The 16,136-nt window shown below is 39.5% G+C and overlaps 1 protein-coding gene across 1 annotated transcript in view; it reads left to right on the top strand.

Annotated features, from left to right (window-relative positions):
• Positions 1-44: 44 nt before the first annotated feature.
• Positions 45-16,136, top strand: part of TMEM182 (transmembrane protein 182) — an 85,658-nt gene continuing 69,566 nt past the window's right edge. Inside the window, exon 1 of the mRNA XM_059134390.1 lies at positions 45-465. Within this exon, the coding sequence (XP_058990373.1) occupies positions 394-465 (72 nt within the window). The 5' untranslated portion in view covers positions 45-393. The remainder of the gene's footprint in view (positions 466-16,136) is intronic.

Here is a 16,136-nt window from a genome sequence, read left to right as displayed (position 1 = left end):
AAGCGAAAGCGGAAGCGAGCGGCGTGCGCCTGCGCAGAGGGGAGCGCGACCGGGCTGCGGGGCGGTGGCTGCGCGGGGACGTGGCGGCCTCCAGGCGGCAAGGGGCTTGCGCGGGCCAGTTTTGTGATGGTAATGGTGATGCTGTCCATTTCCTTGGAGGGAAGACTGCTTCTGATGTTGGAGGTCGGAAGGGAACTGTGCTGAGCTTCACCACAGAATATGGGGCCGCCTGGGGTGGCGGCCAGCCCCGCCTTCGGGAGACCCACAGACTCAGGCCCTACTTGGCTCTGCGTTACCTGGAGGGGTGACTATGACCCCTTCCAACTTCATTCTGTCTGTTGGAAAAGCAGGCAGAAATAAGGTAGACTAACCTTAGCTGTGAGAATCCTGCAAATGCTTCTGGAGCCCAAGGGGAGGTTACAGTTTCCTGGAGTAATAACCCTAAACGCACAGTACATAAACATGGTAAGTTAAATAATACACATGCCGTACACAAGAGAAGAACACGATAAATAAAACGATATGGTGGCAAATGGTAGAAGAAAAGCACTGTCTCTGGGGTCGGGGTGGGGGGAAGATGGGGGGGTACTGGTGTCCTTTGGTAGCTTGGAAGAGGGGACATGTAGGCTGAAAAGATTGAGGAGGTATATGTGGCTGAAACTTTCTGAACAAACTTGAGTCATCAGAGAAACAGGCAGGAGGCAGGTTCATTCAGGACTTAAAAGGTCCTGGTAGAGCTTTAGGGTTTAATTCTAAGTGCAGTGAGAGGAGGTAAGCAGTGCATGACACCAGATGGTGTGTTATCAGTCATGTAGCACAGTGACTTGACACATGGTAAGTATTTAATATTACCTATGGTGACACCCCTCTTTTATTCAGGAACTTGTTTCAGCACTCATTCCTTTCTTGCTCTGGTATAAAGAGTCGGAGGTTTTCAAGAAAATCTCATTTTAATTGTGCAGGTTGCTAAATAACTACATCTGTAGGATTCGATCTTGCAGAGTTTATCATGTGAAAGTTAGGGTACTGTTTAGGAAAGAATGGGGTACTGAAATTTAGAGTGGAGATACATGGTTGGAGCCAGATGAAGCTGTCAATCTTGAACCCCCCCAAGTCACTCTGAACCTCCTTTGCCACCAGAAGTAGTGTGTCCTCTTGTGTCTGAGGAAATTAGCCCTCCTGTGCTTAAAGTTTTTGTGATTAACCCATCTGAGGTAGGTTCCTTAAGAGGGGAATGCTCATGTTTTTCAAGACCCACTGAAACTACTCACTGTGTTGGCTCAGGTCATGGTCTCAAGGTCCTGGGATGGAGCCTGACATCAGGCTTTCTGCTCAGCAGGGAGCCTGCTTCCTGCCTCTCTATCTGCTTGTGATGTCTCTCTCTCTGTCAAATAAATAAATAAACAAACAAACAAAGAAAAGAAAAGAAAGAAAAAGAAACTACTCCCTGTGTTCACAGATAAATAGCTAAGGTAAAAATCTCTTCTTGTTCCAGAGGGGAGGTAGACATTATGGCCTCTGAGGAAATTGTTTACACACCAAAAGAATTGAAAGACTCTGCTAATGTATAATCACCATACCTTGGAAATGTATGGGGTAGAGAATTTAGGTGTGTCAGATTAAGGAGAGAAAAATATAACGCTAGATTAGGCAGAATTCACTGATAAAGGTGCGCTTGCTAGAGATTCCAGATGTAATGCTTTAGGTTGGAGAGCTAGAGGCTAGAGGTGACTCTTCATAGTTTACTTGGTTGGTTGACTGATAACGTGGACTCCAAGGTGACTTACATTTAAGTCTTGGGATGCCAAATGTTTTCTGGCATAATATGAAAAAGGGGATCCAAAGCTTTGAGAGATAAGAATGTTAGAGTGGATTTATAGAGTATGACCTGCATGCATATCCCCCGAATATATTCCATTAAAAGGCCCAGAAGGCACTACCTTAATAAGGCATTGAGGACTATGTTAGTGGGAAGAACTCTTACATTCTTGTAAAGGCTTGTGATTGCTCTCTGTTTAGGCTGGGTGTAGCTATGGGTGACACGGCTTTTGAGGTGAGCTCCCTGGTTTAAATGGAGGTAATAAGATTCCAGATTATTAGAGGCCAGGTGGTAGCACTTTGACATCAAAGATGAGGTGGGTGCATTTATTGTAAAAGGTAGCATGTATCAGTAATCAGAACGCCTTTGCTTTCAAGGATTTTTGACTATGGATAATTGACTATAATATCCGTAGGAATGAAATAGTCTACTAGATGTTGTTTGAGCTATATAAGAGAAAAAAAACCTCTAGATTGGGTACCCAGAATCCTGACTTGACTTGCCACAGGAGAATTAAAACCTCTCACTCACTACTAGACAAAAATCAATTCACAAACAGCCTCTTGATCTCAAGGGGATTCTAGGTAACCTTAGAATGAATCTTGATGCATTTACATGAGTATGTACCATAAATCTTCCTCTATACTTTCCACTACGTATCCTGCAGCTATTACCAGAGTGGGCATTATGAAAAAGGAAATAGCCAGATCTTTGGAAAATTACTAGACGCTGGCTCCAGAGTGACGCTAATCATTAGGGGCTCAAAATGCACTATGCCACACCAGTAAAAATGGAACTGAACTGGTTATTCTCAAGACCATGTCTAAGATTCAGTGATTTGCTAGGAGTACTCACACGACTCAGCATATAGTCATAGCTAAGATTTATTACAGGAAAATGACACAAAGCAAAATCAGCAAAGTGACTTGCATGGAATGAAGTCTGAAGAAAAATAGGTACAAGCTTCCAAGAGTCCTATTCCAGTGGAGTCACACAAGACATCAATAATTCTTCTAGCTATAAGTTGTGACACATGTGAAATATTGTCTACCAGGGGAAATTGACAGAGACTCAGTGCCTGTCTATCATGTAACTACCCTAAGCTACTGTGCAGAAAGGAGTTAACGTAACAGGCCTAACTATTATCCTTTGAAAAAGTCTGCCTAAAATGTTTTTGCTTGGGACAGCTACATGCAAAAGAATGAAACAGGACCACATTCTTATATTTTACACAAAAATAAACTCAAAATGGATTAACGATCTAGATGTGAGAGATGCAACCATGAAATACTTCTAACAGAGGCAGTAGTTTTGACATTGACCTTAGCACAGTTTTCTAGATAGGTCTCCTTAGGCAGGGGAAACAAAAGCCTACTGTATTTACCTAGACATAAGGTTGTATGTGCACATTATAAAATGGAAATTAATATTGGGCTCTTCCAGAAACTGCAAATTGCATGAGATGGTGGCCTGACTCTGCATTGTCTCCTCCATCCCTCCATGGCCTTTTGGGAGTTTCTTACAACCAACTGACGGAGGAAGAAAAGTCCTCAGGCAGGTTTATAAATGATAAGCTGATAAAAGATATTCTGGTACCGCATCAAAGTAGACAGCTGTAGCACTACAGTACTACACAGGAGTGACTCTGAAGTAGAGTGGTGAAGGAAAATCTTAACATTAGTTGGAACTTCAAGTGGCACTTTGGTCACTTTGTCTGGAGTGAGAGATGGCCAAAAATAAAATGAGCTATTTGTGGGCAATTTCTAATAGGCTAGATGGAATAGACTTAGAAGATAAATGGCAAAGAATTCTACAGAAGAGCTATATGGCTGGATGTCTAAAGGGGCACAGGATGTAGAAGATATTTTTCTCCTGTGTGAATGCCTCCCATTGGATATCTACTGCAGAGGGCTTTAACAATCAGGCAGACAAAGGTATTGATTGATTGATGTTAGTGCCAAATACACATAAAATTGCCCTGCTATGTGATACTGGAGAAGAACCCTATCAAAATTTCTCTTTTACTAGCTGGTATAATGTTAAATTTTTTTAGTAAAAGGTGCTAAGGGCACACTTCATGAGGAAGGAGCTTCTCTTCCAGATGAATGCGTTTTTCCCTCTTCTTGCTCCTGTGGTGTATGGCATCCAGAAGAGTGTGAAATACCCAGTGGTGCTTAGCTTCCAGCAAGTTTCAGTGGCATCCATGCATGCTGCAAATTCCTTTGGCATCCTAGCTGGTCTCCAAGTGAACCTGCCAGGTGCCCTAGCAAATAATTTCCTAGCCATTTCCACAGACACCCCAGCTGGTGGCTTTCCAGTGAGTTTCATGAGTGTTCCAGCTGAGGGCAAGTTACAAAGACATCCAGATTTGATAGGAAGAAAATAAAACTGTCTATATTTGTAGACCACATGGTCATCTATATAAGAAATACTAAGGGATCTATAGGAAATCTACTAGAACCAAGAGTTTAATGAGGTTGCAAAATACAAGATCATTATACAAGTAACAATTTAGTCACATATCCTAACAACAGTTAGAAACTGGAGTTTAAGAAGAAAACCATTAAGAAAACATTAAATATGGGGGCGCCTGGGTGGCTCAGTGGGTTAAAGCCTCTGCCTTCGGCTCAGGTCATGATCCCAGGGTTCTGGGATCAAGCCCCGCATCGGGCTCTCTGCTCAGCAGGGAGTCTGCTTCCCTTCCTCTCTCTCTGCCTGCCTCTCTGCCTACTTGTGATCTCTCTGTCAAATAAATAAATAAAATCTTTTAAAAAAAAGAAAGCATTGGAGGAGGAGTCAAGATGGCGGAGAAGTAGCAAGCTGAGACTGCTTCAGCTAGCCGGAGATCAGCTAGATAGCTTATCTAAAGATTGCAAACACCTGAAAATCCATCGGCAGATCGAAGAGAAGAAGAACAGCAATTCTGGAAACAGAAAAACAACCACTTTCTGAAAGGTAGGACCGGTGGAGAAGTGAATCCAAAGCGACGGGAAGATAGACCCCGGAGGGAGGGGCTGGCTCCCGGCAAGCGGCGGAGCAACCGCGCACAAAATCAGGACTTTTAAAAGTCTGTTCTGCTGAGGGACATCGCTCCAGAGGCTAAACCGGGGCGAAGCCCATGCGGGGTCAGCGTGGCCTCAGGTCCCGCAGGGTCACAGAAGGATCGGGGGTGTCTGAGTGTCGCAGAGCTTGCGGGTATTGGAACGGGAAAGCCGGCTACAGAGACAGAGCTGACAGTAAGCTCCCAGCTCCGTGTTACCTTGAACCGGTCGCAGGCTCGGTGAGCTCGGAGCGCGGCCGGAGGTCAGGCAGACGGGAGTAACTGGGCGCTGTTCTCTGAGGGCGCACTGAGGAGTGGGGCCCTGGGCTCTCGGCTCCTCCGGGCCGGAGACCAGGAGGCCGCCATTTGTATTCCCGTCCTCTGGAACTCTACGGAAAGCGCTCAGGGAACAAAAGCTCCTGAAAGCAAACCCGAGCGGATTACTCACCCCAGCCCCGGGTAAGGGCGGTGTAATTCCGCCTGGGGCAAAGACACTTGAGAATCACTACAACAGGCCCCTCCCCCAGAAGATCCACAAGAAATCCAGCCGAGACCAAGTTCACCTACCAAGGAGTGCGGTTTCAATACCAAGGAGAGCAGCAGAATTCCAGAGGAGGAGAAAGCCAAGCACGGAACTCATGGCTTTTTTCCTGTGATTTTTTTTTTTAGTATTGCAGTTAATTTAATTTTTTCTTTTTCATTTTTTTTTTTTTTTCTCGCCTTCGGGTAAATTTTTTTTTTTTAACTGTTACCTTTTTCTTTTTTAACGATTTTTTACTAGTTTATCTAATATATATATATATATATTTTTTACATTTTTCTTAGGTGTTTTCTTTTTTTAAAAATTCTTTTCTTTTCTTTTCTTTTTTTTTTTTCTTTTTCTTTTCTTTTTGTTTTTTTCTTTCTTTCTTCCTTTTTGAACCTCTTTTTATCCCCTTTCTCCCCACTCACGATTTTGGATCTCTTCTAATTTGGTTAAAGCATATTTTCCTGGGGTTGTTGCCACCCTTTTAGTATTTTACTTGCCCCTTCATTTACTCTTATCTGGACAAAATGACAAGACGTAAAAATTCAACACAAAAAAAAGAACAAGAGGCAGTACCGAAGGCTAGGGACCTAATCAATACAGACATCGGTAATATGTCAGATCTAGAGTTCAGAATGACAATTCTCAAGGTTCTAGCCGGGCTCGAAAAAGGCATGGAAGATATTAGAGAAACCCTCTCGAGAGATATAAAAGCCCTTTCTGGAGAAATAAAAGAACTAAAATCTAACCAAGGTGAAATCAAAAAAGCTATTAATGAGGTGCAATCAAAAATGGAGGCTCTAACTGCTAGGATAAATGAGGCAGAAGAAAGAATTAGTGATATAGAAGACCAAATGACAGAGAATAAAGAAGCTGAGCAAAAGAGGGACAAACAACTACTGGACCACGAGGGGAGAATTCGAGAGATAAGTGACACCATAAGACGAAACAACATTAGAATAATTGGGATTCCAGAAGAAGAAGAAAGTGAGAGGGGAGCAGAAGGTATACTGGAGAGAATTATTGGGGAGAATTTCCCCAATATGGCAAAGGGAACGAGCATCAAAATTCAGGAGGTTCAGAGAATGCCCCTCAAAATCAATAAGAATAGGCCCACACCCCGTCACCTAATAGTAAAATTTACAAGTCTCAATGACAAAGAGAAAATCCTGAAAGCAGCCCGGGAAAAGAAGTCTGTAACATACAATGGTAAAAATATTAGATTGGCAGCTGACTTATCCACAGAGACCTGGCAGGCCAGAAAGAGCTGGCATGATATTTTCAGAGCACTAAACGAGAAAAACATGCAGCCAAGAATACTATATCCAGCTAGGCTATCATTGAAAATAGAAGGAGAGATTAAAAGCTTCCAGGACAAACAACAACTGAAAGAATTTGCAAATACCAAACCAGCTCTACAGGAAATATTGAAAGGGGTCCTCTAAGCAAAGAGAGAGCCTACAAGTGGTAGATCAGAAAGGAACAGAGACCATATACAGTAACAGTCACCTTACAGGCAATACAATGGCACTAAATTCATATCTCTCAATAGTTACCCTGAATGTGAATGGGCTAAATGCCCCTGTCAAAAGACACAGGGTATCAGAATGGATAAAAAAAAAAAAAAACCCATCTATATGTTGCCTCCAAGAAACACATTTTAAGCCCGAAGACACCTCCAGATTTAAAGTGAGGGGGTGGAAAAGAATTTACCATGCTAATGGACATCAGAAGAAAGCAGGAGTGGCAATCCTTATATCAGATCAATTAGATTTTAAGCCAAAGACTATAATAAGAGATGAGGAAGGACACTATATCATACTCAAAGGGTCTGTCCAACAAGAAGATTTAACAATTTTAAATATCTATGCCCCCAATGTGGGAGCAGCCAACTATATAAACCAATTAATAACAAAATCAAAGAAACACATCAACAATAATACAATGATAGTAGGGGACTTTAACACTCCCCTCACTGAAATGGACAGGTCATCCAAGCAAAAGATCAGCAAGGAAATAAAGGCCTTAAATGACACACTGGACCAGATGGACATCACAGATATATTCAGAATATTTCATCCCAAAGAAACAGAATACACATTCTTCTCTAGTGCACATGGAACATTCTCCAGAATAGATCACATCCTCGGTCCTAAATCAGGACTCAACCGGTATCAAAAGATTGGGATCATTCCCTGCATATTTTCAGACCACAATGCTCTAAAGCTAGAACTCAACCACAAAAGGAAGTTTGGAAAGAACCCAAATACATGGAGACTAAACAGTATCCTTCTAAAGAATGAATGGGTCAACCGGGAAATTAAAGAAGAATTGAAAAAAATCATGGAAACAAATGATAATGAAAATACAACGGTTCAAAATCTGTGGGACACAACAAAGGCAGTCCTGAGAGGAAAATATATAGCAGTACAAGCCTTTCTCAAGAAACAAGAAAGGTCTCAGGTACACAACCTAACCCTACACCTAAAGGAGCTGGAGAAAGAACAAGAAAGAAACCCTAAGCCCAGCAGGAGAAGAGAAATCATAAAGATCAGAGCAGAAATCAATGAAATAGAAACCAAAAAAACAATAGAACAAATCAACGAAACTAGGAGCTGGTTCTTTGAAAGAATTAATAAAATTGATAAACCCCTGGCCCGACTTATCAAAAAGAAAAGAGAAAGGACCCAAATAAATAAAATCATGAATGAAAGAGGAGAGATCACAACTAACACCAAAGAAATACAAACTATTATAAGAACATACTATGAGCAACTCTACGGCAATAAATTTGACAATCTGGAAGAAATGGATGCATTCCTAGAAACATATAAACTACCACAACTGAACCAGGAAGAAATAGAAAGCCTGAACAGACCCATAACCAGTAAGGAGATTGAAACAGTCATTAAAAATCTCCAAACAAACAAAAGCCCAGGGCCAGACGGCTTCCCGGGGGAATTCTACCAAACATTTAAAGAAGAACTAATTCCTATTCTCCTGAAACTGTTCCAAAAAATAGAAATGGAAGGAAAACTTCCAAACTCATTTTATGAGGCCAGCATCACCTTGATCCCAAAACCAGACAAGGATCCCACCAAAAAAGAGAGCTATAGACCGATATCCTTGATGAACACAGATGCGAAAATACTCAACAAAATACTAGCCAATAGGATTCAACAGTACATTAAAAAGATTATTCACCACGACCAAGTGGGATTTATTCCAGGGCTGCAAGGTTGGTTCAACATCCGCAAATCAGTCAATGTGATACAACACATCAATAAAAGAAAGAACAAGAACCATATGATACTCTCAATAGATGCTGAAAAAGCATTTGACAAAGTACAACATCCCTTCCTGATCAAAACTCTTCAAAGTGTAGGGATAGAGGGCACATACCTCAATATCATCAAAGCCATCTATGAAAAACCCACCGCAAATATCATTCTCAATGGAGAAAAACTGAAAGCTTTTCCGCTAAGGTCAGGAACACGGCAGGGATGTCCATTATCACCACTGCTATTCAACATCGTACTAGAAGTCCTAGCCTCAGCAATCAGACAACAAAAGGAAATTAAAGGCATCCAAATCGGCAAAGAAGAAGTCAAATTATCACTCTTCGCAGATGATATGATACTATATGTGGAAAACCCAAAAGACTCCACTCCAATACTGCTAGAACTTATACAGGAATTCAGTAAAGTGTCAGGATATAAAATCAATGCACACAAATCAGTTGCATTTCTCTACACCAACAGCAAGACAGAAGAAAGAGATATTAAGGAGTCAATCCCATTTACAATTGCATCCAAAACCATAAGATACCTAGGAATAAACCTAACCAAAGAGACACAGAATCTATACTCAGAAAACTATAAAGTACTCATGAAAGAAATTGAGGAAGACACAAAGAAATGGAACAATGTTCCATGCTCCTGGATTGGAAGAATAAATATTGTGAAAATGTCTATGCTACCTAAAGCAATCTACACATTTAATGCAATTCCTATCAAAGTACCATCCATCTTTTTCAAAGAAATGGAACAAATAATTCTAAAATTTATATGGAACCAGAAAAGACCTCGAATAGCCAAAGGGATATTGAAAAAGAAAGCCAACGTTGGTGGCATCACAATTCCGGACTTCAAGCTCTATTACAAAGCTGTCATCATCAAGACAGCATGGTACTGGCACAAAAACAGACACATAGATCAATGGAACAGAATAGAGAGCCCAGAAATAGACCCTCAAATCTATGGTCAACTAATCTTCGACAAAGCAGGAAAGAATGTCCAATGGAAAAAAGACAGCCTTTTCAATAAATGGTGCTGGGAAAATTGGACAGCCACATGCAGAAAAATGAAATTGGACCATTTCCTTACACCACACACAAAAATAGACTCAAAATGGATGAAGGACCTCAATGTACGAAAGGAATCCATCAAAATCCTTGAGGAGAACACGGGCAGCAACCTCTTCGACCTCTGCCGCAGCAACATCTTCCTAGGAACAACGCAAAAGGCAAGGGAAGCAAGGGAAAAAATGAACTACTGGGATTTCATCAAGATCAAAAGCTTTTGCACAGCAAAGGAAACAGTTAACAAAATCAAAAGACAACTGACAGAATGGGAGAAGATATTTGCAAACGACATATCAGATGAAGGACTAGTGTCCAGAATCTATAAAGAACTTAGCAAACTCAACACCCAAAGAACAAATAATCCAATCAAGAAATGGGCAGAAGACATGAACAGACATTTCTGCAAAGAAGACATCCAGATGGCGAACAGACACATGAAAAAGTGCTCCATATCACTCGGCATCAGGGAAATACAAATCAAAACCACAATGAGATATCACCTCACACCAGTCAGAATGGCTAAAATCAACAAGTCAGGAAATGACAGATGCTGGCGAGGATGCGGAGAAAGGGGAACCCTCCTACACTGTTGGTGGGAATGCAAGCTGGTGCAGCCACTCTGGAAAACAGCATGGAGGTTCCTCAAAATGTTGAAAATAGAACTGCCCTATGACCCAGCAATTGCACTATTGGGTATTTACCCTAAAGATACAAATGTAGTGATCCAAAGGGACACATGCACCCGAATGTTTATAGCAGCAATGTCCACAATAGCCAAACTATGGAAAGAACCTAGATGTCCATCAACAGATGAATGGATCAAGAAGATGTGGTATATATACACAATGGAATACTATGCAGCCATCAAAAGAAATGAAATCTTGCCATTTGCAACAACATGGATGGAACTAGAGCGTATCATGCTTAGCGAAATAAGTCAAGCAGAGAAAGACAACTATCATATGATCTCCCTGATATGAGGAAGTGGTGATGCAACATAGAGGCTTAAGTGGGTAGAAGAAGAATAAATGAAACAAGATGGGATTGGGAGGGAGACAAACCATAAGTGACTCTTAATCTCACAAAACAAACTGAGGGTTGCCGGGGGGAGGGGGTTTGGGAGAAGGGGGTGGGATTATGGACATTGGGGAGGGTATGTGCTTTGGTGAGTGCTGTGAAGTGTGTAAACCTGGTGATTCACAGACCTGTACCCCTGGGGATAAAAATATATGTTTATAAAAAATAAAAAATTTAAAAAAAAAAAAAAAAGAAAGCATTAAATATGAAATACAGATAAATTTGATTAAAAAACGTGCAGAGAGATGATCCATTTTGGACCTATTGAATTCCAATGCTTTTTACTGGGCACAGCAAGCCTCTAACCATTATTTTATTTATGTCATTTTCACAGACCTGATTATACAGCTGGTAACCTTGAAAGGTGAGTTAATGTCCTTCCACTGCTCAAAGATAAAGCCAACTTTCTGTTTGCAAACAAGCTCAGTGTTCATCAGTTGTCTGTAAAAACCACTATGTATACAGAATCAGAATCCATGTGGGTCTGCTGCATCACTTCCATGGAACATGGAGGCAAGAGAAATTGGTGCAAACATGCTGATGTTTATGCTGCTTGTCATGTCATGAGTAATAAAGTCTTTTGTCTCTGATACAAGAGGTCCATGTCTTCTGTTGGCATCTGTGAAACAGTGTAATAGGCTAACTTAATTTTTAGATGGCATAAGATTAAATTAAACACCGAGCAAAGACCTGTACACTGAGAGATAGGGGAAAAAAAAAACTAAGTAAGTGGAGAGATATACTATGATCGTGGACTAGAAGACTGAATATTAATATATTATTCTCATTTATCATTAGAATGACTACAGATGAAAAGACGATACAAAGTGTTGGTGGGATATGGAATAATGAATCTAGTGGGAATGTGAAATGCCACATCCATTTTGGAAAAGAGATTGGAAATTTCTTTTAAAAGTTGATCAGCTAAACATACATCTACCGCATAAACCTCAGTAGTTACACTCTGAGATATTTGCCCAATGTATATGAGAACATATATCCAAAAAAGGTTTGTACAGAGATGTCCATACAAGCTTTATTTGTAGTAGCCCCAGACTAGAAACTATCCATCAGAAGGTGACTTGCTAAACAAATTGTAGTAAATCCATACAATGGAGTACTACTAAGCAATAAAGTCTGTGAATTCATACTACAACATGGATGAATCTCAAAATAATTAAGCTGACTGAAGAAATCAGATAAAATTAAATACATGTTGTAGGATTCCATGTATGTGAAGATTTCACAGAACTCTGTTCTCGTCTCCAATATATAAAAACCTTGGAAGTTGCAACTGTGAATCTTCCATTAAGTAAAAAAGATGGAGAAACTGAAAACCAACAACTTTTAATAGATCCATCTGAAAATTGAGGTTTGGAGAGTGCCTAATACAGACGATTACTGTGAAGGTCAACTTAATGGGAACAGAAATTGCTGGTACTGGCAACCAGTAGGAACACTTCCATGGTAATTTTAATGCATTGCTGGAGGCTGAGAGTGGACTGAACTTTAAGAATCTAAGGATTCTTAGAGTTTAGTCTTAGGGATCCCCATACTCATGGTATTTGCCGACAGAAGCTTCACACCAGATTCTCATGGTGAAGATTTGAGAAAAGTAAACATTTAAAAGTGAAAATTAACAGTTTTGAGATACACCAACTTCATTTTCTATGACAAAGGTTTACTCTTGAAGAGAAACTACCAGAGTCTTATCTGACCTGAAAAAAGACAATTAATTCCAGCACCCTCTAATCTTTTTATTTCACACAAAAGAAAAAAAAAAAACAAAAAACTAAGGTATCTTCTAAAAGTCACAATCCAAGGACTTCGAACTCACTAAAACAATGAGATTTAATCATGAGGTTATAGAATATCCCCCCTTCCCTACAACTGAAGAAAATCTCAACAGAGCTTCAGTATAGTAACAGTGCATTACAACTGAGAAAGATGTAAAACAATAGACTCTATTTAAGAAGGACTTTCTGAAGAAAGCAGGGAAGGATAAACAAGGGAACTGTAGGAAACTGAAGCTATAAAAATATTAAGTGTAGCCTATAGCTATAAAAATGTTAAATGTAACCTAACTCCTAGCAATATTAATATAAAACCTCACATTAAATGCCTAATTACTTGTGTTTCTGTTCCCCAATACATACATGTCTGGCTTTGAGCAAAAATTTTACAACCCAGTAAAGGGCAAAAATGAGCATTCTGAAAAGATAAGCATCAGAACCAGACTCAGAACAGGTCTTGTAATTATAAAAGGATTTAAAGTAACTATGATTAGTACGCTAGGGCTATTATGGAAAGTAGACAACATGCAGGGACAGAGAGACAATGCAAGCAGGGATGAAAACTCTAAGAAGGAATCAAAAGGAAATCATAGAAATCAAGAACACTGTAATAGAAATGAAGATTGCCTTTGATGTGCTAATCAGTAAACTGGACTCAGCGCAGAAAAGAATCATTGAGTTTGAAGATAGGTCAGAAGAAAATTCCCAAGCAAAGATAAAATACAATGAATGTTTTTTTTTTTTTTTTTTAAAGATTTTATTTATTTATTTGACAGAGAGAAATCACAAGTAGTCGGAGAAGCAGGCAGAGAGAGAGAGAGAGGGAAGCAGGCTCTCTGCTGAGCAGAGAGCCCGACGCGGGACTCGATCCCAGGACCCTGAGATCATGACCCGAGCCGAAGGCAGCGGCTCAACCCACTGAGCCACCCAGGCGCCCCGTTTTTTTTTTTTTTTTAAATGTCAAGATATTAAAGATCTGTGGACAGTTTCCAAAAGTATGTGATATACATAATTGAAATACCAGAAGAAGAAAGAGAATTATTTGAAGTAGCAATGATCTAGAATTTCCCAAAATTAATGACAGAAACTATACCATAGGAAGCTCAGAGAATACCAAGCAGGATAAATACCAAAAACCCTACAATGACCTGTATATTCAAAATACAGAAAACCAAAGAACAGCACCAATATTCAACTGGATCTAATTGACATTTATGAAATACCTCATCTAGCATCAGCCTTCATCTCAAATTCACTTTGATATTCACCAAGAGAGGCCACATTCTGGGCCTTAAAATAGACCTTAACAAATTTAGAAAAATAGAAAAAGTAGACATAATGGAAAAACTAGAAAATGATAACAGAAAATTATCAGATTTTCAACACCCTTGAAGATTAACAACAAACTTTGAAATAACACATGGCTCAAAGATGAAGTCTTACAAGAAATTTAAAAAATATTTTTGGGCTACCTGGGTGGCTCAAGCAGTAAAGCAGCCCGACTCTTGATTTTGGCTCAGATCATGATCTTTCAGATTGGCTGAGTCTGGTGATGGACTCCCCACTCACTGGGGAGTCTGCTTGAAGATTATCCCTCTCCCTTTGACCCTTCTGCTTGTGGTCTCTCTCTCATATAAAAAAAATTTTTTTTTTTTCGGGGCGCCTGGGTGGCTCAGTTGGTTAAGCAGCTGCCTTCGGCTCAGGTCATGATCCCAGCGTCCTGGGATCGAGTCCCATATCGGGCTCCTTGCTCCGCAGGGAGCCTGCTTCTCCGTCTGACTCTGCCTTCCACTCTGTCTGCCTGTGCTCGCTCTCGCTTGCTCTCTCTGACAAATAAATAAAATCTTTAAAAAAAAAAAATTTTTTTTTCAACTAAATGAATTGTGAAATGCAACAGTTGTGGCACTCCGAGGGAAATTTATTACATTGAGTGCACATATCTGAAAGAAGAAAGATCTGAAATCAGTAATCTAAACCTATGAGGAAACTAAAGGAAGAACAATTTTAATTTCTTTGGGACCAAGTTTTCTAATATGTATCACGGTCCTTCTTCCCAAAGAACTTCCTTTAACAATTCTTAAAGTGTAGATCTGCTGGCAGTGAATTCTCTCTTTTTATTGTATGACTAGCCTTGATTTTCCTTCATTTTAAAGGGTATAGAATTCTGGAATGGCATGTGGGTTTTACTTTTTCCAGCACTTAAAACATTTCACTCCATCATCTTCTGTCATGTTATCTAATGAAAAGTCTTGCTATAACTCTTTTTCCTCTATGGGTAATTTGAGTTTTTTTCCTTGGCTGCCTTTAAGATTTTTATCTTTGTCTTTGGTGTTCAGCAGTTTGCATATGATAGGCCTACTTTTTTTTCTTCCTTTTTTGGTATTAGTATTACTTAATATTTCCTGAGTTACTTGGTTCTGTTTGGTGTATTCCATAGCCATATTTCTTAAAGTATTTCTTCTGCCCCATTTTCTGTCTTCTGCAGGGACTCCAGTGATACATACTTTACCCCATTTATTACTGCCCATCCAATTTTGAATGGTGTGTTCTCTTTATTTTTTTCCCCCTCTTTTTTTTTTTTTTTTTTGCATTTCACCTTGGGTAATCTCTATTGATCTATCTTCAAGTTCACTGATTCTTTCCTTGGCTTTGTTTAGTTTGCTGATGACTTTGATAAAGGCTGTCTTCATTGCTGTTACTGTGTTTTTGTGTCCAGAATTTGCATTTGATTCTTATTGTTTACATACCTCTGCTAAAGGTACATATCAAGTCTTAAATGTTGTCTACCTTTTCCATTATGGTCTTTAACATTTATTAGTTGTTTTAACTCCGTATTATGATAGCTTCAATACAGTCTCTTTAGACTCTGCTTTTTCTTTGTTTTTATTTTTTCAAGTTTTATTCAATTAGGTAATCTCTGTCCCTAACGTGGGACTCAAATTTGCAATCCCAAGATCAAGAATAACATTCTCTTCCAACTGAGCCAGCCAGGCACCCCTCTTTTTTTTTAAAAAACAACATTGTTGAGGTGTGATTTATATTATACCATTCACCTATTTAACATGTACAATTCATAAGTTTTTTGAATACTCATGAGGTTGTGCAGCCATCACCACAATCAATTTTAGAGTATTTTAGTCACTTGAAAAAGATAACCTGAACATTTAGCTATCACCCAGCAGCCCCCCAACCTTCCTAAGCCCTAGGAAGTCAGTAATCTTTTTTCTGTCTCTATATTTGCCTATTCTGGACATTTCATAATAAATAGAATTGTGCAATATGTGTTCCTTTATGACCAATTTTTATTGCCATATTGATGTCAAGGTTCAACCTATTGTAACATGGGTGCTAATAACATTCATTGTGAGGATATTTCATATTTTGTTTATCTATTAATTCATTGGTTAATATCATTTGGGTTATTTCCAATTTGGGGATATTGTGGATATAATACTGCTATGAACATTTGTATACAAATTTTTGTGTAGATATTTTCCATTATTCTTTCTTTAAAGATT

The sequence above is a fragment of the Mustela lutreola genome, chromosome 9 (assembly GCF_030435805.1).
Source record: "Mustela lutreola isolate mMusLut2 chromosome 9, mMusLut2.pri, whole genome shotgun sequence".
NCBI lineage: Eukaryota > Metazoa > Chordata > Mammalia > Carnivora > Mustelidae > Mustela > Mustela lutreola.
This window is presented reverse-complemented; position numbering and strand designations above follow the sequence as displayed.